We start from the raw sequence: 26,799 nt of genomic DNA, 5'->3' as shown, positions 1-26,799 counted from the left end.
TGGTTCATAGTTTTTTGTTGATTTTGATTTTCACTTTCTTATAGTTATTTTCCTGGTCGATTATTTAAGTTTTCTAGATTCCTGCTATGAGTGAGACCATCCGGTATTTTTCTTTTTCTTTTTGGCTTATTTCGCTGAGCATGATCCCTTCCAGCGCCATCCATGTTGCTGCAAATTGCATGTGTTTATCCTTTTTGAATGCTGAGTAATATTCCATGGTATATATGTACCACATCTTCTTGATCCAGTCATCTATTTTTGGGCATTTGGGTTGTTTCCAAAGCTTAGCTATTGTAAACAGTGCTGCTATAAACATAGGGGTGCAGGTGTTCTTTGGAATTGATGTTTCTGTGTCCTTTGGGTAAATACCTAGGAGTGGAATTGCTGGGTCATATGGAAGCTCTATGTTTAGTAGGTCCAGAAATCTCCACACAGCTTTCCACAGTGGTTGGACCAGTTTGCACTCCCACCAACAGTGCAGAAGAGTTCCTTTTTCTCCACACCCTCGCCAACATTTGTTGTTGCTAGTTTTTTTAATATGTGCCATTCTCACTGGTGTAAGATGGTATCTCATGGTAGTTTTGATTTGCATTTCCCTGATGACAAGTGATGTTGAACATTTTTTCATATGCCTGTTGGCCATTTGCATTTCCTCTTCAGAGAAGTTTCTTTTAAGCTCTTCTGCCCATTTTTTGACTGGATTATTTTCTTTGTTGTTGTTGAGTCTCATCAGCTCTTTGCAGATTTTTGTGATCAGTCCTTTATCATTAGTGTTGGGTGCAAAAATGTTCTCCCAGTTGGTGGGGTTTCTCTTTGTTTTTGTTATTGTCTCTTTTGCTGTGCAAAAGCTCTTTAATTTGATATAGTCCCAGCTGTTTATCTTTGCCTTCACTATCACTACTTTGGGTGATGTGTCTGTAAAGATGTCTTTGATGTGCAAATCACGTAGTGTTTCGCCTATATTTCCTTCTATATATTTTATGGTTTCAGGTCTTATGTCTAGTTCTTTAATCCATTTTGAGTTGATTTTTGTGTATGGGGTGAGGTGGTGGTCAAGCTTCATTCTTTTGCATGTAGCGACCCAGTTTTCCCAGCACCATTTATTGAACAAACTTTCTTTGCTCCAATGCATAGTCTTTGCTCCTTTGTCAAAGATTAGTTGACCATAAATCTGTGGGTTTATTTCTGGATTTTCTATTCGATTCCATTGGTCTGTATGTCTGTTCTTGTTCCAATACCATGCAGTTTTGATGATTATGGCTTTGTAGTATAGTTTGAAGTCTGGGAGTGTGATGCCTCCATTCCCTTCTTTTTTTTTCAGGAGAGCTTTGGCTATTCGGGGTTTTTTGTGATTCCATATGAATTTCATCAATAATTGTTCTATTTCTTTGAAGAATGACATTGAAATTTTGATTGGAATAGCATTGAATCTGTATATTGCTTTTGGAAGGATGGCCATTTTAATAATGTTTATTCTTCCAATCCATGAGCAGGGGATGTCTCTCCATTTCTTTGTGTCTTCTTCTATTTCTTTTAACAGTGTTTTATAGTTTTCTTTGTATAGGTCCTTTACCTCTTTTGTTAGATTTATTCCCAAATATTTGATTTTTTTTGTTTCAATAACAAAAGGGATGGTCTTTTTGATTTCTTCTTCTTCAGATTTATTGTTTGTGTATAGGAAGGCTACTGACTTTTGCGTGTTGATTTTGTATCCTGCCACTTTACTGAACTGATTGATGAGTTGAATTAGCTTTTCTGTGGAGTTTTTGGGGTTCTCTATGTATAATATCATATCGTCTGCAAATAGTGATAGTTTGACTTCTTCTTTTCCTATTTGGATTCCTTGGATGTCTTTCTCTGGTCTTATTGCCCTGGCTAGGACTTCCAGTATTATATTGAAAAGCAGTGGTGAGAGTGGACATCCTTGTCTTGTTCCAGATCTTAATGGAATTGCTTTCAGCTTTTCACCATTGAGAATGATACTGGCTGTTGGCTTGTCATAGATGGCCTTTATGATGTTGAGGTATGTTCCTTGTATCCCAAGAATTTCAAGGGCTTTTATCATGAATGGGTGTTGCACTTTGTCGAAAGCTTTCTCAGCATCTATTGATATTATCATATGGTTTTTATATTTCTTTTTGTTGATGTGTTGGATAACGTTGATTGATTTTCGGATGTTAAACCATCCTTGTGCCCCTGGAATGAATCCAACTTGGTCGTGGTGAATTATCTTATGGATACATTGTTGGATTCTGATAGCTAAAATTTTATTGAGGATTTTTGCATCAGTGTTCATTAGGGAGATTGGCCTGTAGTTTTCCTTTTTTGTGTTGTCCTTGTTCGGTTTTGGTATTAGTGTAATGTTGGCTTCATAAAACGTGTTTGGTATTGTCCCTTCCTTCTCAATTTTTTCGAAGAGTTTGTGAAGGATAGGCACTAATTCGTCTCTGAATGTTTGGTAGAATTCATTTGTAAATCCATCAGGTCCTGGGCTTTTGTTTTTGGGGAGGTTTTTGATTACCATTTCAATTTCGCTAATTAATTGGTCTGTTTAGGTGTTCTATTTCTTCTTTATCTAGCTTTGGGTGATTGTAGAGTTGTAGGAATTTGTCCATCTCCTCTAGATTGTTAAACTTGTTTCCATATAACTGTTCATAGTAGTTACTGATTATTCTTTTGATTTCTGCTGTGTCCGTTGTGATTTCTCCTCTTTCATTGATGATCCTGTTTATTTGTGCTTTCTCCCTTTTTTCCTTTGTGAGCCTGGCTAGGGGTTTGTCTATTTTATTGATTTTTTCAAAGAACCAGCTCTTGGTTTCATTGATCTTTTGGATTGTTTTTTTAGTTTCAATTTCATTTATTTCTGCTTTGGTTTTTATTATTTCTTTTCTTCTACTGGTTTTGGGGTTTTCTTGTTCTTTTTCTAGATCTTTGAGCTTCGAGATTAGGTTGTTTCTTTGCGTTCTTTCTTGTTTCTTGATGTGAGCTTCTATTGCTATATATTTTCCTCTTATTACTGCTTTTGCTGCATCCCATACATTTAGGATATTGGTGTCCTCCTTGTCGTTCAATTCAAAAAATTTTTTAATTTCTTCTTTGATCTCCTCATTAGTCCAATGGTCTTCCAGTAGTGTGGTTTTTAATCTCCATGAGGTAGGAAAGTTCCTTGCCTTCTTTTTATGGTTTATTTCTAGTTTGATGCCTTCATGGTCAGAAAAGATGGTTGATATGATTTCAATCTTGGTGTATCTGTTGATGTTTGTCTTGTGCCCCAGTATGTGATCGATCCTGGAGAATGATCCGTGTGCGCTTGAGAAAAATGTGTACTCCGTTTTTTTGGGGTTTAGTGTTCTATAGATGTCTGTTAAGCCCAATTGCTCTAGGTCTTTATTTAGAGCTTTGGTTTCTTTACTTATTTTTTGTCTTGTTGATCTATCCATTGTTGATAGTGGTGTGTTGAAGTCTCCCACTACGTATGTGTTTTCTCTGATGTCTGTTTTCAGAGAGGACAACAGTTGTCTGATATATTTTGGTGCTCCTTCGTTTGGTGAGTATATGTTAATGAGTGTTATTTCTTCTTGAAGTATTGTCCCCTTGATCATAATGTAGTGACCATTGGGGTCTCTTTTTATCTTTTTGAGTTTGAAATCTGTTTTATCTGATATAAGTATAGCTGTTCCTGCTTTCTTTTTTGGTCCATTTGCTTGTAGGATTGTTTTCCATCCTTTAACTTTGAGCCTATTTTTATCTTTTGTAGCTAAATGTGTTTCCTGGAGACAGCAAAAGGTTGGGTTTTGTTTCTTAATCCAGGCTGCAACTCTATGTCTTTTTATTGAAGAGTTTAGTCCATTTACATTTAGAGTTAATATTGATATGTTAACATCTGTATTTGCCATTGTGTTTGTCTTTCCTTTGATTTTATTTTATTCTTTTAATAACTTTTTTTTTTTTTTGGCCTTCTTTCATTGTTATTCGTCGCTCTGAGGTTCTGGCTTTAGGACTCCTTGTAGTATTTTTTGGAGTGGGGGTTTAGTTGCAATGAAATTCCGGAGTTTCTGTTTGTCTGGGAAGGTCCATATTCTTTCTTCAAAGAGGAAGGAGAGCTTTGCGGGATAGAGTATTCTTGGTTGGCATCTGTTTTCTTGGAGTCTTTTGACTATGTCCCTCCACTCTCTCCTTGTCCGTAGTGTTTCTTCGGAGAAGTCTGATGTCAGCCTGATTGGTTTTCCTTTGAATGTTATCTGTTTCTTCCCTCTTGCCAGCTTCATTATTTTTTCCTTGTCCTGGATTCTTGGGAGCTTTACTATTATGTGTCTTGCTGTATTTTTCCTTTCGTCGTGGAAGTTTGGTGTTCTTCTTGCTTCTTGTATATCAATTTTCAGCTCCTTCTTCACATTTGGGAAGTTCTCTTCAATTATCTCTTTGAATATTTTCTCTGTTCCTACATCTCTCTCCTCTCCTTCTGGTATTCCTATAACTCTTATATTTCCTTTCCTCATGGAGTCAGATAGTTCCCGAAGTCTTTCTTCGTTCTTTTTTCTTCGTACTTCTCTTTCCTTCTCTGTTTTGGTTCTTTTTATTTCTGTGTCTTCAAGATTACTTATTCGTTCTTCCATTTCATCTATTCTGCTTTCATTGCTTTTCCCAGAATTCTTTAGTTCTTCCATTAATTCTTTGATCTCCTGCATTTCTTTTACTTCCCTCTTTAGGGACTCAATTTCTTTCTTCTGACCATTGTTTTCCCTCTCTAGGGACTCAATTGCATTCTTCTGATCGTTGATTATTTTTCCCTTATCATTGTTTTCCTTTATGACTTCTGTCAGTTTTTTAATCACGGCAATTTTAAATTCTCTTTCTGGAAGGCTCAGAAATTCTTCCAAGTTATTGTCGTTGCAATCTGGGGGCTGGCTTTCTTTTTGTGGTGTGCTTTTTCTCTGGAGAGTTGCTAGGTTGCGTGTGGTTCTTCTCCTCCCTACTGTCTGTTTTCTAATTTGCCGTATGCGTTGGGACACTGTGTTGTTGGGACTTGCCGGCATCTTGGGTGGGCTTCTCTGTTCCCCTCTGGTTCTTCCAGGAGTCATCTGTCAGTTTCAAGCAGCCTTTACTGGAGAAAGGTCCCTGTTCTAAAATGCCGATGTGGGGACACACTCCCCTGTGCGCCTGGTCTGCCCCGGCGGTGGGTTCCTGCTCCCCTCTGGGCTTGGACTGCAGGCCAGAGGGGGTCTGGCGTGGGCGAACTTCCCCCGCTCACCTCTGGCTCCTGAGGAAGCCTTCTGCAGGTAGTCTTTACTGAAGAAATGTCCCTGTTCTAAAATGGTGATGTGGGACACACTCCCTGCGCTTCTGGTCTCAGGCACACTCTTCTGCGCGCCTGGTCTGCCCCGGCTGTGGGTGCTCGCTCTCCCTGTGGGCTCAGACTACTTGTTCAGAAGGGGCCCGGTGTGGGCTAACTCCCCAGCTGGCCACTAGCTCCTTCAGTGGCCTGTGCTGGGGTCAAGTCGCTAGGTGGCACCAGAGATCTCTCCTAGAGCCCTTGGGGAGCTGATTTTCCACCCCGTGGGACAGGGAGCAGAGCGGGGATGGTAGGGTACACCTCAACGGCTTTGGGGTGCTGTGTCTGCCTTGTGCCCCACCGTCGTGGGGAACCCACGCCCCTAATTTCGTGCCCCGGGTCTCAGTTCCAAAGCCCTCAGTTCCAGGACGCGGGCTGTAGCCCAGATCAGTGGCGCGGGAATGGCGCCTTTTGAATCCCGCTCCCCTGCCTGGGCGCCTTGTTCCTGCTCACTCAGGGAGGGCCTCCGCCCGGGTCTCAGTTCCAAAGCCCTCAGTTCCAGGACGCGGGCTGTAGCCCAGATCAGTGGCGCGGGAATGGCGCCTTTTGAATCCCGCTCCCCTGCCTGGGCACCTTGTTCCTGCTCACTCAGGGAGGGCCTCCGCTGTCTCCCCGCAAGCCTAGGTCGCAGGCGCAGGGCCCTGGGCAGCTGCAATCCGAGCGCCGCTTTTGCGCAAGCTTACCGGGCGGCCGGGGCTGTGTGCTGGTGCTGGTCTCCTCCTGGTGGGCGGGGCTCTCTTTAATGGCGCCTGGAGCTCACCTCCGGGGCGGATCCTGCAGGGTTCGCCTCAGCTCCCGTTCACGGGGTGTGGTGGCTGAAATAGTTCCTTTCCACTCACAGTCCCGCTTGCTGCATCCGTTTTTCTTGTTGGGCGTTTTGGTTTGTTGTTTCCCTCCTCTCTGCCGGTCGGAGAGTGCCGCCTCTGTGGGCGGGGGAGGGGAGCAGGGTTCTGCGCTTCCCTCCCTTCTCGTCCTCTTTTATGGCCACTTTCTTCTTCGGGCAGTTTGCTGGAGTCGTCCGTTTATCTTCCGTGTCCCAGTTCTCACTGGGACCTGCCGCTTTTCCTCCCTATTAACTTTTTTTAATGGGAGATCTTACTCGCAGCGTCTCCTCGCCGCCATGTTGCTCCGCCCCGCTCTCTAGTTGTAACTCGTGTACAGATTTTTTATCTTGTTGATTAAATTTGCTCCTAGATATTCTTTTAGATAATGTTGTAAACATTGGATTTTTTAAAAAATATGAATACCCTTTATGTTGAGGAAATTCCCTTCTATTCCCACATTTCTGAGTCTTTTTTTATTGTGAAAGAGTATTGAATTTTGTGAGGTGATTTTTCTCTGTTATGTTGAACCAACCTTGCATTCCTGGTATAAATCTCACTTGGTTATGATTTATGATATCTTGAATTGTCTTTAAGCAGACTCATTCTGGCCATTGCTTTGAGAATAGATTATTCAGGCAAGTAGATAAGAGGTAATGTGATTTGAACTGGTGTTAGAGCTGTGGAGGTTATGAGAATAGGTAGGGTTTTTGCTTCATTTTGAAGGTGAAACTAGCAGTATTAAATGGCAGATTGGATGTGAGGTGTGAAAAAATACTTCAAGGCCTGAGCAAATAGAATGATGGAGGTGCACTCACACAATTGTAATTTATAGAAGGAGGAGTTTGGGAAATTTCATGCCTTTTGAGAATAATACAACCATTGGACATTCAAATATCTAGTAAATACTTATATATACAACTTCAGAGATGTGCTCTAGGCTGTATAGAAATTTGGAAGTTATCAGAATGCTGTAGATAATTCTAAAGCCATCAGACTGAATGTGATCTGCAAGGGAATGAAATATAGATGGAAAGAGAACCAGTGGGTCTTTGACCTTAATCTAGGATGCTGTGATGTTTAGAGACTGGGGAGATAAGGAAGAATAAGCAAAGGAACTGAGAAGGAACTCTTAGCCATGTAGAATATTCAAACTCCTTCACACACCTGACTTCAATTCTTTGTGTTTACATAGACAAAGACTTACATTTTATATATTGAAGCTTAAATGGTAGTTATTATTGACACTTAGTTTTTCCTATTTCGTTTAGATACAAGTTAGAGAACTCGTCATTTTAATACATATAATTCTAGTTTGTTTTTACTGTTTATTCATGCCTTATGGAAATGCCATGTTAATTTATTAGTTTACCCAGCTATCCGCTTCAACTATTTTTGCTATTACAAAATGATAAAATGAACATACTTTCATACATCTTTGTGCATATACACATGTATTTCTGTAGGATGCATATAATTACTGGCTTGCAGGGTATAAAATGAAAAAATTTGATAACTTCTACAGAATGACTTTGAAAATGGTGAGGCCAGTTTCTGTTCTCTTGCAAAATTTATATATGATTAATCTTTTAAAATTTTGCTGTAATATTATCAATACATCAGTACTATAGCCATTTTTTATGAGTATTTTTATGTTGTTATCATTTATTGAATACATTGTTCTTTCTTAAAGATTAAAAGTGCCTCCTTTATCATATGTCAAATTTCTGTATTTACATGGCTTTATTCTGAACATGGTATGTTTTGTTCCATTGATTTACATTCCTGTTTTTATATAAATTTCATACTGTTTTGATTACTCTTGTTATGTAATGAGTTATATATACCCAATTGAATTTCTCCTTATTGTTCTTATTTAAAAAAAAAATTACTGCTATTGAGCATTTTTTCCTCCTAGTGAACTTTATTTTATTTATTTATTTATTAATTTTTTACAATATGTAAAATCTTGCTGATTTTTTTCTTGGTATTGCTTTTGGGCGTATTGATTTAATTAATATATTTATGGTTTGACAATAAACATTGAGGAACTCAGTGTATCTTATGTAGCACCTTTTTCTCAATGTCTTAGTAAACTTCTAGTTGTCTTTAAAATGTTTTATAAATATGTTTGTGTGTGTTTCTCATGTAAAATGGGTTTGTATTTAAATGTTAGATTTTTTTCTGTAGATAAGTTGTCATTTTTGCTGTTATTGAGTATAGATATATTTTCTAATTGATTCTTACTCATATAGGTTAGATTGGGTATGCTTACTTTGAACTTGGTCATCTCTAGAGTATTTTCATTAATCAAATTATCTGCTCTCAAAAGATACTAGGGAATATTATTTTGGGAAACATTGCCTTCTTGATAAAAAATTAAGCTTATCTCTTGTAAAAGGTGGTTAGTAATAGCAATCAGCCTTTTTAAAGGGTATTTTATTTCTTATTTGATAAAGTGCTTACTCTATGGGAGGATTAAGAAAGAGGATGGTTTTTGGACAATTTCTTAATGGGGAAATAAAAAATTGGAATAGTTTCATATGCTCCCCAAGTTAAATAGAGCCTGTGACCTTCTCTTCTGAATCTACTTCAAGCCCTGTTTTTTTTTTTCTTAAAGTTTTATTTTATTCATTTATGTGTACAATATCTGGGGTGTAGGCTAGAGTTACGGGGGTTGTGGGAGGATTCACCAGAGACAGAATGGGGAACAGAACAGGTGGATTGACTGAAATACACTGCTGAGGAGAGCAGCCGATTAGACAAGAGAGGTCTGCTGCTGTACCATGTGGGCTAGCTCCCTGGCAGGGGATCTGAGCTTGTGCTGCAGTGCCTGCGATAGCTTCATATCTCACTGAATTAAGTCATATAATTTTTCTTAAATCATGGGAATGCCTTGAATTTAGACCCAAGTTTCTGAGTTATCATTGTGGCGAGGGGACTGGGATTCCAGTTAGATCAGTTTGGTGTACCTTGGGAGCTGCAAGTGAGGCTTCCAGGAAGCAAATTGATTTTGTGGTTAACTGGTCACTATCTGAATTAAATTTACAGCTGTAAGAAGGGTTCAGGGTGAAATGGATGCTGGGTAGCTATCAGTGTCCACTTGCTAATGAGTCCTATACAATTTCATCTCTGGCCATATGCAGTAACAGTAATAAATATAAAAGGAAAAATAGGCCACTTAAGCAGGATTTAAATTGACTTACCTGAAAACTTTATCTGCAGTTTCCCAGTTTATAACAGTTGATTTCAGCTGACTGGCTGTAGCTCCTTACAGAACAGAGGAAATTCATTAAAAATAATGAATTATTCATTTGAATAGTGAAATTCAGTTATAAAGCACTTCACTGGGGCATGGGTTCAATTCAGGTCAAGTTATAGTCCTTTTGTGGGCAGTGGGGCTTTTCACCGTGACATAGCACAGAGAGGCTTTTATCCTTTCCCCCTGTTTCTAGCAATTTAATGTTCTGTTTGGTTGGTTACATTTACACTTTTTTCATTTGACTTTATTATTATTGCTTCTTATGTAATTTTTATTTTGTTAAAATGTATTATATAATATTTGACAGGAAAATTGGTAGTTACAAAAAAACAGGTCTCAACAATTCTTGTTACTAATTTTTAAAAATGCAATGACTTTCTATAACTGAACCAAATCTTGTAGGTCATTTCATTTACTAGTTTGCTTACTTGAATTGTTTGGCGGGAAATTAAGATTTGCAGAAGTCTGTCAACAGATGACTGATAGTCTTAGGGAATTTATGAAGGCTTTATCATGGATTTTTGTTTTTCTCTACCCCTTCCTGTTTCTATTAATGCATGGGAAATTAGAAAGAAATTCTGAAAGACAGTACAAAAAGTCATCTTGTAATAAATTATAGATTGTGTATATATATACGTGTGTGTATGTGTGTATAAAGGAAAGTAGTTGCTCCTTTGTAAGGTTGAAAAGGCATACTACCCTATTGTCTTCTATCTTTTGGATAGTGTTTCTCGCTACAAGGCAACATTGGAGCCTTTTTTTTTTTTTACCATTTATTTATTTATGCATACAAGAACTGGGGTATAGGCCAGAGGTTTGGGTGTTGAGAGGACTCACCGGCGACAGAATGGGAAACAGAACAGGAGGACTGACTGAGCGGAGCAGCGGGCAAGTCAGGAGAGGTCTGCTGTGCTATGTGGGTAGCTCCCTGGCTGGGGATCGAACTCGTGCTGCAGTGGCTGTGGATAGCTTCATAGGTTGTATCTTAACCCCTTGCGCCACCAGGGAGGCCTGTTTTCTATTTTCATATCCAGATTTCTTTCCATTCTACATCTCTGATTCTTCATAATATAATTTTCAGTATGAGAGCAATTTGCTAGCTTTTGCAAAAATAAGCTAGCCTTTGTAATTAGTTTTCTTTCCTCTGTGCCCACTGATGGTGATACAGTTTTCTTTCTCAGAAATATTGGAAGCTCAATGTATATCTGTGAGAATTGGAATTACAGTTTACATACCATGACTGTTCTTTTATGACATTTTGTTATCAAACTTGAGTAATTGTAAACATTCTTGTATTTTTGTTTACATAATAATTTGTCTGTTTTATTAGTTTAGCCTTTACATATTGTGAATAAAATAGAATTGAAGCATTTGATATAATAAGTGAAAATTTGTCCACATTAAAGAATATAATTACTTATTAGAGTTAAGCTTTGAACTAGTGTCTAATAATTTTTCCCTGGCTTATCTGCCTGGGCCATTTAACTTCATAGTGTGGGCTTTGTTTGTTTGTTTGTTTTGTTTTGTTTTATGCTTTTCAAAAGGTTGGGCTACTTTATTCAGTTTACCTCTCAAGCAATGAAACAAGTTGTTTATCCTGGTAACAGTAGATAATAATTTCCTTTTCTTACTTCGAGGTTTTAGGAACAAACAAATCTCTGAGCTAATCCACTAGAACCCAGCTTTCTCTTGAGACTGGTGTTAAATCTGACCATTTTCTAGAAGATGATCCTAAGTGGAAAAAGGTGCTCTTGTGTTAAATTTCTACTCTTCCACCAGTGAAGTAAAGTATGCGTCAAACTAGGTGATTAAAAGTTATCCCTTAGCTAATTTCAAATGTGATTTGTCTTAAGTATTTCAAATTTATTCCATCTTGAATCTTAAATCTTATCGGTGTGATTTGTATTGGCATGAATAGAAGAATTTAGTTAAGCTAAAAATTGACAAAACTTTATCTCAAGGAATAAAAAACTTAGTGTTTTAAATAATTTATAGTCAAATAAATTTAATTTTTGCTCATATTTACTTTCCTATTATAATATGTAATTTATTGACTAAAGCTGTAAAGTTATCTGATTCCTGAGTTAAACGTAGTAGAGTAAAAATTTAATCAGCAATTAGGCAGTAAAGTAAAAGATTATTTCAGAATTGAATTTGGTGTTTCTTTTGTTCCTCACTCTTCAGCATAAACCAAGTGAAGTAGTGTAATAAACAAAATACTCTCTTAGGTTTTCATAAAGCATTTATTTTACTAAACAAAAGATTTGAATTTTTGAAAGCATCTGTGAGCACAAAATAAAGAACATATTTCATTTATGAGATTGATAGACATTATACTCAGAAGCTTAAGAAGGTAGTTATAGGATTGCACAAATGATAAAAGTTCAGATACCTCACTGGTTTGTTTTTCTCTTTTTTCCTGCTTGTATGGAATACTGTAAGGACAACGAGTGAGGTAAAGGAAATGGGAAAATTGCCATTTTCAGCTAATCTGTTCGAAAATATGAAGATTTGGTAGTGACCTTGTGCTCTCTTTCACTTTTTCTCTTTGCTGCTGCTGCCCTGCTGTCATTAGCCTCTGGTGCACTGTCTCTTTGAAACTGAACACTATGACTTCAGTTAAGTTACAGAATTTTGATGGAGAGATATTTGAAGTCGATGTGGAAATTGCTAAATAGTCTGTGACTATCAAGATCATGTTAGAAGTTTTGGGATGGATGATGGAGATGATTACCCAGTTCTTCTACTAAACGTTAATGTAACAATATTAAAAAAAAAATCATTCAGTGGGGCGCCTGCCACAAGGATGATCCTCCTCCTCCTGAGGATGATGAGAACAAAGGAAAGCAGATAGATGATATCCCTGTTTGGAACCAAGAATTCCTAAAAGTTGACCAAGGAACTCTTTAAGAACTTATTCTGGTTGCAAATTACTTAGACATCAAAGGTTTGCTTGGTGTTACATACTGAACTCTTGCCAGTATTACCAAGGGGAAAAATCCTGAGATTTACAAGACCTTCAATATAAAAATTGACTTTGCTGAAAAGAGTAAGCACTTTTGCAAAGTGAAGCAGTGGTCAGAAAAATGAAATGCTGTGCCTGTACGGTAACACTGTAAGAATTACTCCAAATGCTAGTTGTGCTGCTCTGTTTATAATTGTTAATACTGGACAAATAGTAGACAGATGAAGCTGCAAATCATTTGTATTTGTAGAATATTGTCCTCATTGCATGTGTAGTTTGAGTACAGTTTCTAGACCAATAACTGAGTTTCTTCTAGTATAATAAAAAATTTCTCTATTCTTTGCTCTGAATAAAACTGAAGTATGGTTTCTCTATGGAAAGTGGCATTTCAGGCTTCCCTCTTTTTGTAAAGCAGTTCTTCCAAGTTTGTTGTCCATTTAACTTTAGTACCTTTAAAAAGTTGCATTGTAACTAAAAGCAACTTGCAAAAAAAGTGAAGATTTGTCAAAGACATAAAGACAACACCTATCTGCAAGATTATTTAATGAGGACCTCCCCGGTGGTGCAGCGGTTGAGCGCTGGGTTGCGAAGCTGCCCGCGGCCTCTGTGGCACCGGTTCGATCCCAGGCTGCTCCCCGGCCACCGGAGGAGGGTCCCACATGGCGCGCAGACCTCTCCTGCCGCCCGCTGCTCCCCTCAGCAGTGTACTTCGGTCCTTCTGCCTGCTCTGCTCCCCGCTCTGGCTCTGGTGAATTCTCTCACCCTCCCGCGCTTCTGACTGTACCCAGTGCATGTATAAACAAAACGAATAAACAAATAAATAAATAAAACATGCCTCTACTTAAAAAAAAACAAAACGAAACAAAAAAAAAAAAGATTATTTAATGAAAAAGGTGTTCATTGTAGACACCTTAAATGTTAGCAATGGTCCTCAGTTAAAAACTGTAGAATCCTTGAAGAAAAATGGCTGGAAGGGCTCTAGTTGCTGAGCAAATAAGTTCTCAATTCAACTGGGGATGAAATATTCAAGTGAGAAGCAAGTATTTTAGAACATACATAACTGAAAGTTCGGGATTGATTATAATGGAAAGGAATAAAGGCTTACATAACTTCAGTCTAAATCACTGATATTCCAAGTAACATGTTGTCTTATTCACAGGGAATCTCTTGTATGTTAAAATTTATATTTGTTTCTAAATTCCATATTCAATGATGTCATAAAAATGGAGAACTAATGAAATACAGGCTGTTACAGTATCCCCTTCTCAGCTTTACATGAAGAAAATTATTTCATTACTTAAGTCTGTTTATAGTCCAAAGAAGATTTATAAGCTAAAACAAAAATTTCAAATTATTCTGCATGATCCTTACTGAAGATTTGTTGAAGTATATTTATTGACTTCAAAAAATGCTATCCTTAACTGACATTTTGAACACTGAATTTAATCAAAGGTGCACTGATGGAGTAGAGGAGGAAATAGGGGAAATAAAAGGCGTAAGGGATTGGTATGGAAGGTTTGGTGGAGAGTGAGTAAAGCATGTGTCCATATAGAGTAGTAAAAATGTAACCCCAAAGTCATATAGACATAATCTACTGATAAATTAGGAATTAAAAAGTACGATGATTATTAGGAAATATATTAACTTGTACTAACTCAGTTAGTAGGTTTAGAGTAAAAATTCAGCTTTAGGAGAGTGAAGTTAAAATAGTTTTAGAAGTGGCTTAATTAGTGTTAATTGAATCCCAAAGAAGTGTTAGTAGTGCTAGCAAAGTAAGTGTATTCCTGAGACATAGCTTAACATTATGTTCCGATATTTGATATAAAATTTCATTTGTATATAAAGCTTATTTGCATCATCTGAAGGAATTGCCATTGTTTTTCAGTAGCAGAAAAAGAGAAGCTATTAGATTTTAAAAATTTCACCACCCTTGAAAAGCAATTTAAAGAGATTTTATTGTTGGAATGCTGGTTAATAGTGAAAAAGGAGTTTTTACCTTATTGGAGCTAATCCTCCTCTTTTTGCCATTTGCTACAATTTGCAGTAACAAAGATTCTTTGTGGTGGTTGCAACATAGAATATAAAGAAAATGTTTGGAGGCCTCCCCAGTGGCGCAGCGGTTGAGCGCTGGGTTGCGAAGCTGCCCGCGGCCTCTGTGGCGCCGGTTCGATCCCCGGCTGCTCCCCGGCCACCGGAGGAGGATCCCACATGGTGCGCAGACCTCTCCTGCCACCCGCTGCTCCCCTCAGCAGTGTACTTCGGTCCTTCTGCCTGCTCTGCTCCCCGCTCTGGCTCTGGTGAATTCTCTCACCCTCCCGCCCTTCTGACTGTACCCAGTGCATGTATAAACAAAACAAACAAACAAACATAATAAATAAATAAATAAAAACATGCCTCTATAAAAAAAAATAAATAAAGTTGAAATGTTTAAAAAAAAAAAGAAAATGTTTGGAAGTGTTAATCAGGAGTTATGTGTATCATTTTAAACATAAAACCTATGCATAGAAATTAAGTTCATCCAAGCAATTCAAGCAATTTCAAGTTTCTTAGTTCAAAAGTTTGACAATTATTATTTTCTAAAGAAATATAATAACAATTAGAAGAAAATCTACATTCTCATTCCAGATTCCATTTCCAGTATGCCATAAAAATGTATTCCTTTTCTAAATATGCTGTGAAGTTGAAAATATTCCTGACCCCCAGTGTAGAGATTCATTCATAAAGAAGTAAGAATCATTGTTGGAGGCAGTTCAACAGATATAAAGCTGAATAGTTGATTCTTAAGAGAAAAAATCATTTCTAAACAAAAAAAAGGTCCTTAAAAGTACCTGTAATTATCAGTGCATTCAGCAGGAAATTGTATTAATAAAAGAACCTAAAACAGAAGAAAAGGAAAAACTGAAGGATAAGAAAGGAATGAAAACATAATTTCCTAAATGAAATATTCAACAGTATTACTGTGGTAAGACAAATATGATTGAAAACTGTATGTGTTGAATGAGCTGAATAACTGATTGGCTTCAGGAAGCTTCCTTGCTCTTTTATGCCTTAGAGCACTTTCAGAGGGCTCAGAATGCTGTTGGGATTATAATTTTGGAAACCTGTAAACAGAAAATTTGTCACCTAATGCTTCTATAGTAGACTTACAGTCTCTTGGTTCCATATTTGCAGCTTCTTATGGGACCCTAAAAACTGATGGTTGCTGACGGTAAAGTTATCTAACCTGACAAAAGAAACAGTGTACCTAAGGAATCCAGCATTAGTGAAAAGAGGATCAATAGCACATTCAGAATAGGGAACTTCTGTTGAAACAGATCTTTGAAATAGTTAAGTTATAAAACTATTGAACCACATCTTTGAAATAGATTATAACTTTTACAAGAGAAATAAAAAGTTCATTTAGGGTGACAACACCGCACAAAGATACTTTCTGGAACTAACAATCAATCTTTTTTTTTTTAAAATAATAAATTTTATTTTTATATTCCCCATACAATTGCAACCCCCCCCCATTCTGACCCCAATCCCTCCCCTCCCGTCCCCCACCCCCCAAAAAGTGTCTCTGGTTCATAGTTTTTTGTTGATTTTGATTTTCACTTTCTTATAGTTATTCATTTTCCTGGTCCCTTATTTAAGTTTTCTAGATTCCTGCTATGAGTGAGACCATCCGGTATTTTTCTTTTTCTTTCTGGCTTATTTCGCTGAGCATGATCCCTTCCAGCGCCATCCATGTTGCTGCAAATTGCATGTGTTTATCTTTTTTGAATGCTGAGTAATATTCCATGGTGTATATGTACCACATCTTCTTGATCCAGTATCTATTTTTGGGCATTTGGGTTGTTTCCAAAGCTTAGCTATTGTAAATAGTGCTGCTATAAACATAGGGGTGCAGGTGTTCTTTGGAATGGATGTTTCTGTGTCCTTTGGGTAAATACCTAGGAGTGGAATTGCTGGATCATATGGAAGCTCTATGTTTAGTAGGTCCAGAAATCTCCACACAGCTCTCCATAGTGGTTGGACCAGTTTGCACTCCCACCAACAGTGCAGAAGAGTTCCTTTTTCTCCACACCCTCGCCAACATTTGTTGTTGCTAGTTATTTAAATATGTGCCATTCTCACTGGTGTAAGATGGTATCTCATGGTAGTTTTGATTTGCATTTCCCTGATTACAAGTGATGTTGAACATTTTTCATATGCCTGTTGGCCATTTGCATTTCCTCTTCAGAGAAGTTTCTTTTTAGCTCTTCTGCCCATTTTTTTACTGGATTATTTTCTTTGTTGTTGTTGAGTCTCATCAGCTCTTTGCAGATTTTTGTGATCAGTCCTTTATCATTAGTGTTGTGTGCAAAAATGTTCTCCCAGTAACAATCAATCTTAATAAGAATTCAATAGATAAGCTGACTGTCACTTAGAGACTAGAATAAATAAGAGACTAGAAGAAATCCAGGCAAGAGAAAATTCACTATTGTGAATTAATGCTGTAGAAGGAAAAAAAAGTACATAAGATCGCTAATAACTAAATAGTAATAGGGTTTTATTAGTTTACTATATATGCCATAATTATCACAAAGTGAATGACTTAATAATGGTGAATGGAAACTAGACATTTGATGGACATGATATTGTAGCATATATAGATTTTGAATTATAATGCTATATACCTGAAACATATAATATTATAAACCAGTGTTGCTTCAATAAAAGAAAGAAAAAGGTGTAAGACATTAAGAACATTTTCTGCAAACTACTTAGAGACTTCTTTTCAGCCAACATACCATTCTCTTACCTGGTGGAAAAATACATGTACACATAGGCAAGAGATCTGAGTTTATTATTTATATAGTCTACTGAAAGAAAATAGTTGAGAAAGTTCTCCAGATATTGGAGTTAGAACAGAGGTTCAGGAAATGGGAAGATGACAGGAGGAGGAAACTATAGTAAGCCATACGTATATTTATATATACATTTAAACATGTATACATTTATATTTAAATGGATAATGTATAAATGTTGAAAAATAGCAAAGTTCTGGAAATAGAAGAGTAATACTAAGAAAACAGATAGTCTGTAACTGAAACTATTTTAGCAAAAAACAGTAGTTAGAAGGGTATGGTAGTAAAAACATTCTAAGAATTTTATCTTGTTAGATATAGGAACAGCACAAGTGTAGGATCTTGGTGGGTAGGGATTAGTTACATTGTCTTGCTGACAATGTAGTACTGTGATAGGGTGGGAAAAAAGTTAAATTTCAACATTTGACAATGGGGAAAAAAAGAAAATTAGTGATAATTTCACAAAGTAAAAGAAATAGAAGAATAACAAGAAACTAATGAAGTAATATAAATTCTAATAAAACTAAGATGGAAAAACTTCAAGTTTTTACACTGTGAATAAGATGAATTTCCCTGTGAAAAAATATACATGTTCAAATGGGGTGATCAAAACAAAACCAAAAAAACCTCCCCAAAATCCTAGGTGTATGTTTTTAAGACACCTTTTAAAAGATATAAAGGTTGAAAAATGGCAGATAGTAGTAAATAGGCAAGATGATTTCAGGTAAATCCAGACCAAAGCAAATAAGACTTTTCAAAGAGGAATTTAAGGTCCTTTAATGATACAATGTGAAATACATTATGAATAATAAAAGACTTGATTTTAGAAAGCCTTGTCAGCTGTTTATACCCAATGGCAACTAAATATGTAAGTTAAAAAATGTTATTATTCAATGTTCTTAGTTCCCTTCGAAGATAACCTTTATTTGATGAACAATTAAAATTTTCATGTATGTTGAAGGATTTCCCAACTGCAAATTATTCTACAACTTTAGTTTTTTGTATGCTTTTTATTTGTCCCAAGAAATTTGACAAAGATGTTGGGTTGTAATCAAGTTTACTTTCGAATTCTTAGCCTGGAAGTATCTCAAAAGAATTTCGTGTGTATAAGAGGATATATACATCTAAAAATTAGACTTTCAAACTAAAATGATTTTAGCATTGTAGATAGTTGCAGGGAAGAATTATTGAAGTTTATTTCTGTTTTGACTGTGTGAATTAATTACCTACCAAATTCCAAGGTTTTATAGAGTTTTATACTATTTGTTGAAACCTCAGTTTTGGCAGTGTTGCAAATGATTTACTCTATTGCAAAAACTTGTTTTCCTGTCTTATAAAGATGTATCTTAAGATTAAGAACAAATAATACCTATGTGTATTTTGGGGATCAATTTTTGACTCTTGTTAATTGTTTTGAATTTGTGACAGATATAAACTTAATAATATTTGTAAAATGTTTGACAGTTAATCAAACAAATAAGCTTAAATATATGACGTTTATTTTATTACATATAATGCAGGTGGAAACCATAAGACATGAGATGTCATTTCTTATTCAGAGACTCATAGATCTTTGCTCAAGATTTAAAGACTACAGGGCCTCCCTGGTGGCTCAAGGGGTTAAAACATAACCTATGAAGCTGTCAGCAGCCAATGCACCTCGAGTTCGATCCCTGGCCAGGGAGCTAACCATATGGCACAGCAGACCTCTCATGTCTCGTCCGCTGATTTCCTCAGCAGTGTATTTCAGTCAGTCTGCCTGTTCTGTTTTCCCGTTCTGTCTCTGGTGAATCCTCTCACCCCCCACACCTCTGGCCTGTTCCCCAGTTCTTGTATGCATAAGTAAATAAATCTTTAAAAAAAAAAAAGATTTAAAGAATATAGACATGTACTAAGTGCAGATGGCTATTCTATTTTTTGGAGGAACACCAAACTATCAGAGACAGATTTCAAGAATGTCCTTTTCTTCTGCATTAGGATATGTTATAGTTTTGGTTTAACAAGTTAGTTTTGAGCAGTGTATGGAAAAAAATATTTGCCACAAGTTAAGTTGTTTTTGACTTTGAAACACCTCTCTTTTGATTTCTTTTAATTATACAGCTGCTTGGCTAGTCTATTTTCTATCCATAAATGAACAAATCTATAATTCTGGGCTTATTTATATTAAGCAATCTAGAAAGTCAAACTATATCTTGCTAACATTTTCTTGATTGATACTCTGGTGATTTTTTGCTTGTTGGAATATTGATAGGTTTACAAGGCTGTCCCATCAGGTTTGAGATCTTTAGCGTGTTTACCAGTAACCCTGGTTGAACTTTTCTTTCTCATTTCTCAGTAGGGAGAGTGAAATACTAGCCTATAGTTAGCTCTTCCCTTGTAACTCCATAAGTGTGGTAGAGTTTGTTCTCATGGAAAATTTGTTTGCTAATCTTTTAAATTTTTCTTCGATAAATTATCATTCTCTGTCTTTGGAGGCTTATGCTTGGGAAAATGGACTGTTAAAATGAATACTTGCCAGATACTGTTTAATTTTTTCAGAGTTTATATTGCTAAATACAGCAGACTCTCACTAAATCATAAATAGTTGCTTTGATTTTTTCATATTAATATCATGTTTTATCATAAGCATCTTCAGGTATATATTTAAAATGGCTGCCTTTTTATAAGAAATTTGACATAACCAGGACAAAGATTAGGATTGAAGAAATTTTTTTTTAATGATTTACTTATTTATTTATGCATACAAGAGCTGGAATACAGGCCAGAGATGAGGGTGAGGGGTGGTGGTGAAAGGATTCACCAGAGACAGAGTGGGGAACAGAACAGGCAGACTGACTGAAACACACTGCTGAGGGGAGCAGCGGGCGAGACAGGAGAGGTCTGCTTTGCCATGTGGGTTTCTCTGTGGCTCTCTGGGGATCAAACTCATGCTGCCGAGGCTGTGGATTGCTTCATAGTGCAGTGCTTAACCCCTTGTGCCACCAGGGAGGCCCAGAAATTTTTTTTAATGGTGAAAAAATTAGAATTAGCCAGCTGGGACTCAGTTTAGATAATCCCAGTTTTGTTGGTAACATCCAAAGCATTATAATTAGGAGCCAGTTGCACATATGCTGTCAGGTCTGATCACGGTGTTGACCTTGACCACATCAATGTCATAGAGCTTCCTGACAGCCTGTATGATGTGGTGCTCGTTGGCCTTGACTTTCACCATGAACACAAGTGTGTTGTCTTCTTTTTTCTTTGTGACTAACTCAGTGGTCAGAGGAAACTTGATGGCATACTGATTAAGCTTGTTTCTCCTGGGAGTGTTCTTCTGAGGATATTTGGGTTGCCTTCATAGTCATAGTGTCGTGGGTGTCCAAAAGGTGGGTGAAGTGCAGACCTTCTTTTTCTTGTGGCTTTGGATGCCTTTCAGTACTGCTTTCTTGGCCTTCAAAGCTTTAACTTTGGCTTTGGAGGTGGCTTCCTTCTTTACTTTTGGTGCCATCTTTGTGAAAAAAAGGATTGAAGAAATTTAAGAACTTAAGGCTACTTATTTAGTATGTTAGGTATGGATCCATATGAGGGTATTGTATGGATCCATCCACCATTAACAAAAAGAACATGTCATAGTTATCTTAATCATTGTATTTTCTGTAACAATTCTTGAAGTTTGGTTTTCGTTGAGGAAAACCCTCAACGCAAGTAACAGACTAAAAAAATAATCTAGGAAACTTTTTGGTCATCTACAAAACTTTGTTCTTAGGAAAATTTGGTCACTTGCTAGACCAAAAGACTTGTAAAAAATTCTTAATATAGGAAAGCTATTACCAGAATTGATTTTCAAAATTGATTTTCACATAGACTTGTGAACAATTCTAACAGCTTACAGAGTTTACTTAAAATTTAGGAGATAAGGAAATTAAAAATGTCAATAATTCATAGCAACTTATATACCCAAGAATTTTCATTATTAATGAGATAAAGATTACTTTTGAAAGGTTCAATGCCATGGAGTAATAGTATTTTGAAAGTGCTAAAACCTTAGAACTCAGACAGACTTATTTTAAAAGGAAGAAATACTAAATGTTTAGTTAGTAAACCCAGCATATACTGTATCCTTTTTCTTCTATCATTCCAGCTCTTATGAGCTATGCTTGGGCCCAGATGCCATAACTTACCTTAAATATGTATATCTGGTTCTTCAATCATATTGACAGGCTTATGTTTGAGTTTTCTTTCAAAGATTGTACTGTATTTACTCATAAAGCAACTGTATCTTTGTATTCTACAACTAGAGCGATTTAAAGATGAATAAAAAAAAAAAGGCATCAACTCCACCACCGCGGAAACTTCCTGAGTGGATGCTTACGCAGGTTGAGAGAGGTGCTGTAGAAAAAAGAAAGGTATGCAATTCATCAATTATTCTTCAGATGCGAAACTTAATTTAAACTTGACTATAAAATGAGCCCATCCTCACTTGTAAACTTCAGGTGATTGGTTAAGTTAGAGTTGCTATGGTGTGAATGAAACAGAATCTAGTCATTTAGTGTGTGACTGGGATTACATTTATTGGGTTAACAAAATGAGAATTCTTACTCTGTCCTTTTCCATTTATATAGTTTGCATGGGTGACCTTATTAGTTAGTTCAAATTCAGATAATTAGTATTTACCTTGATGATTTTTTTTTTAAAGATTTATTCATTCATTCATTCATTCATTCATTCAAGCACTGGGTACAGTCAGAAGCGCAGGAGGGTGTGAGAATTCACCAGAGCCAGAACTGGGAGCAGAGCAAGCAGAAGGACCGAAGTACACTGCTCAGGGGAGCAGCGGGCGGCAGGAGAGTTCTGTGCCCCATGTGGGACCTTCTCCGGTGGCCGGGGAGCAGCCGGGGATCAAACCGGCGCTGTAGATCGAACTAAAGCTGCGTTGCCCGCAGCTTCGCAACCCAGCGCGCCACCGGGGAGGTCCATTTACCTTGATGAATTTTATGATTAAACCAGTTTAAGATCCACCAACTAATCTTCAGCGATAATTTAAGGCAATATTATTACATCTACAATACTAATATAATTGTAGAAAAAAACTCATTAAAATAAATGGTTTTAGAAAAATAGGATTATAAGTTTTTGCAAATATACTTGTTAGAAAAATAATCTTACAGTGGATGTATTTATCTTTATTGCATTAGTCTAGAAAGCATAAGTTGAGAAAATTTAGAACTGAAATTTGAATGCTTCAGTTAAGCTTTTTTATGTCAACAAAGATTTATTTTTTTATGTAAACTTTATGCTTTTTGGAATTTCTTTTAACTCAAGGCATGTATTAAGAAGAGTGTTTTAGAAGATGATCTTCCCTTCTTAGAATTCTCTGGATCCATAGTGTACAGTTATGAAGCTAATGATTGTTCTTTACTAGCTGAAGATATTAGGTAAGAGATTTCATTTTCACAGTTTCATTTGACTTTGGATTCTTCAAAGATAACTATTATTGGTAAGTATGTTTAATTTTACAGTTGAGGTGTGTTCAGTAGATAATTATTTCTACATATAGAGTATCACTGAAAAATGTTAATTTTGATTTTTAAATAAAAACTTAAAGTCACTGAATTAAATTTGTTATGTACCTGTTTGTTCTTTTATAAGTCTTTTTACATTTTAGCTAACTTTTTGACTTTCTGTACTGAAAGTGTTATATGTTGAAGTACTGGAACACTATATGATTACCAATTTAATAGGGAAAATTTCAAGAATTATTCAACCCCTAAATATCCCTTTTATACATCATTAAAAATATTGGTTGGGATTAACTCTGTTGTGTTTGGTTAGCAATAATTATAGCAAATATCCTTAAGAAGAACATTGGAAATGACTATATATTTTTAAAAGTTGTCTTGGGGCCTCCTTGGTGGCGCAGTGAGTTGCGCACAGCGCTGTGAAGCTGCCCTCAGCATCCCACATGGTGCGGCAGACCTCTTCTGTCACACCAGCTGCTCCCCTCAGCAGTGCTTTCAGTCTGTCTGCCTGTTCTGCTCCCCACTCTGTCTCTGGCGAATCCACTCACCCTCCCGCGCCTCTGGCCTGTACCCCAGCTATTGTATAAAAAATAAAAAAAGTTGTCTTGTTAAATTAGGATGTTGCAATAATGCGATCTAAGATTTTTGAATCAATTTATAAGCAGATGTAGTGAGAAATTCATTCACATCTTCTTTGAAGTTATACCTGTCTTTTTTTTTTTAAACTGAGGTGAAAGAAGCTAAGGTAAGTTAAGCTATTTATTAATGGTCTCCTGGTGATAGATGTTATCTAAAAATAGTATTTAGCTGTCCTCACTCCCACTGTAGTTACCTGGCCACTTTTAGGTGTCATTATATATAGAAATTTATTTGTTCACAGAAAAGGCAAAATCTATCATTTGTAATTATATAGTAAGTCTACCATCTTACCTTTGGCAGTTTTAAAATATTTTGAAGACAGTAAGCATACATGATTGAAGAATGTATATATGATGAATTATATGTATTTTATGAATGACAGGCAGCTCCCTCCCACCCTAGCTCTCTGACCCTTCTCAGGCCACTTTAAAGATTTATTTATTCATTCATTCATTCGTTCATTTATTCATTCAAGCACTGGGTACAGTCAGAAGCGCGGGAGGGTGAGAGAATGTATATAAGATGTATAGACATTCGTGACATGTGGTTTGTGTAGGAGAATCAGTTAAGCTTTTTGGATCTGCATATTTGTAGGGCAGTGAAAAAAGAGTTTTCTCAGAGTTTCTCAGGCTATTTTCTGCTGTGATTTCCAGCACAGGTGACCTAGTAGATAACATGTAACCTTGAGATGTAGTCCACATATGTGGAAAACAGTAAATAATACATAACCTTGATGTATTGTTTGCATGTGCAAAATCATACATGTGTAACCTAGGCATAAATTTGGCCCTCTGCTGGCTTTGTCTATAAATCATATAAATGCTAACAGAGCTCCCAACGGGGGGCTGCTGCTGCCCCTTATGTACCATGCCTGGGCCCTGGATGCTGCCGCTGCTTCTCCTATCTCTTGCTGCTTCCGTAAAGACATGTTAGGCCTGCCAAGGCATCCAGAAAGAATCTGGCCAAGCTTCAAGCACTGGCCCTACAATGTTTATAGCAAATTTGAAAATTTCTTAAAGTTTTTTTTTTTTTCCCATTCATCCTGTTCCTTCTCTCCTTCTGGGATTTTTACATGCATGTAAGTTGGATCGCTTATACTGTGTCATTGGTCACTGAAGCTTTTTTTTCCTTTTAGTCTTTTTTTATACATTTTGCTCTGCTTTCAATTTGAATAGTTTCTTTTGATATTCTGCAGGTTCACTTATTATGTGAATATTTTATTTTATATTGTATTTTTCATCTGTAGAAATTCCATTTTTCTTTTAAAAAAATACTTTCCATTTTAGCTATCATCATATTCCTTTCTTTTAAATCTTTGAATATATTCAGCATACTTATAATAGTTGTTTATATTATCATTTTGTGATGCCCATACTAAATACTATTATTACAGTTATTTATTAATGATTTTTATCCTGGTTAAGGATCCTATTTTCCTGTTCTTTTTATTGAGGCTGGCAGTTTTTGCCTTAGCAATGATTTTACCTTGTCAAATGTTAGATTTTCGTTGTCTTCCTTCAAAGAAAGGAGCTTTTTCTTGTTGAAAATGGAGTTTGGTTTTTCCAGTAGGAATAGCGTTGCAATAAACATTTTACACATTTCTGCCTCTTTATGCACTTATGAGAGGTTCATAGATTATGAGAAAAAAATTGCCGGGTTATCATGTTTGTACATCTTCAACTAGATATTGTCAAAGCTATTTCCAAGAGGATTTTAGCATTGTATATATTCGTCAAGGGACCTGTTGATAGATATCCTTCTCAGCACTCAATTTTTGCCAATCTGGTAAATATGAAATTATAAAGATTTAATTTACATTTCTCTGATTTCTAGTGAGATTTTGTGTCTTCACCTATTTATTTGGGTTTATTGGCCATTTGCATTTCCTTTTGGGAATTGGTATGGATTTTTTTCTCTGTCTTTTTTTACTGGATTATGTGTCCTTGTTGACTTATAAAGAAATTTCTAATACTTTATGGCTAGTCATTATCAATGATATATCACAGGTATCTTTTACTCTCTGTGACTTCTCTTTTAATGTTTTCAGTGATGCCTATAGTCATGCTGAAGTATAAATTTTAATGTAACTATTACAGATTTTTCATAAAACTAATCTGTATTTTTTTAAGTTATTTATTTATTTTTAAAGATTTATTTATTTATTTATACAAGCACTGGGTACAGTCAGAAGCGCGGGAGGGTGAGAGAACTCACCGAGCCAGAGCGGGAGCAGAGCAGGCAGAAGGATCGAAGTACACTGCTGAGGGGAGCAGCAGGTGGCAGGAGAGGTCTGCGTGCCATGTAGGACACTCCTCCGGTGGCTGGGAAGCAGCCGGGAATGAACCAGCACTGCAGAGGCTGCGGGCAGTTTTGCAACCCAGCACTCAACCGCTGTGCCACCGGGGAGGCCCCCCCCCTTTTTTTTTTTAAAGATTTATTTATTTATTTATTTATACCAGCACTGGGTACAGTCAGAAGAGCAGCGGGGAGGGTGAGAGAATTCACCAGAGCAAGAGTGGGGAGCAGAGCAGGCAGAAGGACAGAAGTACACTGCTGAGGGGAGCAGCGGGTAGCAGGAGAGGTCCGCGCGCCTAATCTATACCTTTTTCAACTTCAGGATGAGTCTGTCTGATGGAGATGTGGTAGGATTTGACATGGAATGGCCACCAATATACAATAAAGGAAACCTGGGCAAAGTTGCATTAATTCAGTTATGTGTGTCAGAAAGCAGATGCTACTTGTTTCATGTTTCTCTTACGTCAGGTTGGTATTTCTTTTGTTTCATTTTTATATAGTAAATAATTGTTATGTTAAGGTTATCCTGATTAAGTTCTCAAATTAGTTGATACTTCTTCAACGCCATGGTTTTTTTTTGGTATTTATGTTCTACCTGATTCTTTTACAACCCTTGTTTTATTTAATGTTCACATCATCTCTGTTAGGCGTTATTATTCCTGTAGTAGAGTGGCAAAGTAGAGTTTAGGGGGTTAAGTGGTCAGGTATACATTATTATTGATAGCAGAGGCAGAACTCAAGCGTTGTCATTTATCCGTTAGGACTTTTTGCTTTACTAGGACAAGAAGTATTCAATGTAAATGCATTTCTGAACTTAAACCTAACATAAATACAAATTTAAAAAGAAACAGAAAATTGTAAGAAACAAAGTAAATCCATCATATTTGTTGAAATCCTTTTAGGTAATAATAAAATGTTATAGTTTTTCCCCAGGGATTAAAGATGTTGCTTGAAAATGAATCAATTAAAAAGGCAGGTATAGGAATTGAAGGCGATCAGTGGAAACTTCTACGTGACTTTGACATCAAGTTGAATGGTTTTGTGGAACTGACAAATGTTGCCAATGGAAAGGTAGACATAATACAAAAATTCATAAGGAAAAACAATATTCTATTTCATGGAATGTGTACCTTCTGTCTGAATGTTCGAAAATTT

At 36.5% G+C, this 26,799-nt stretch overlaps 1 protein-coding gene and 1 pseudogene across 2 annotated transcripts in view; one reads left to right on the top strand and one right to left on the bottom strand.

Annotated features, from left to right (window-relative positions):
• Positions 1 to 20,257: 20,257 nt before the first annotated feature.
• On the bottom strand, positions 20,258 to 20,699 carry LOC311169714 (large ribosomal subunit protein uL23-like; annotated as a pseudogene). The gene has a single exon. The product of its transcript is annotated as a large ribosomal subunit protein uL23-like (transcript).
• A 63-nt stretch (positions 20,700 to 20,762) lies between these two features.
• The window catches only part of WRN (WRN RecQ like helicase), a gene marked incomplete at both ends in the record, with an annotated part of 92,839 nt that continues 86,802 nt past the window's right edge, over positions 20,763 to 26,799 (top strand). Inside the window, 5 exons of the mRNA XM_084232599.1 lie at positions 20,763 to 20,783; positions 21,490 to 21,597; positions 22,514 to 22,626; positions 25,967 to 26,112; positions 26,567 to 26,715. Coding sequence (XP_084088725.1) covers positions 20,763 to 20,783; positions 21,490 to 21,597; positions 22,514 to 22,626; positions 25,967 to 26,112; positions 26,567 to 26,715 — 537 coding nt within the window. The remainder of the gene's footprint in view (positions 20,784 to 21,489; positions 21,598 to 22,513; positions 22,627 to 25,966; positions 26,113 to 26,566; positions 26,716 to 26,799) is intronic.

This window comes from Talpa europaea (genome assembly GCF_964194135.1).
Source record: "Talpa europaea genome assembly, chromosome: 4".
NCBI classification, from domain to species: domain Eukaryota; kingdom Metazoa; phylum Chordata; class Mammalia; order Eulipotyphla; family Talpidae; genus Talpa; species Talpa europaea.
Note: the sequence above shows the minus strand (reverse complement) of the source record. Positions and strands in the feature narration are given on the sequence as shown.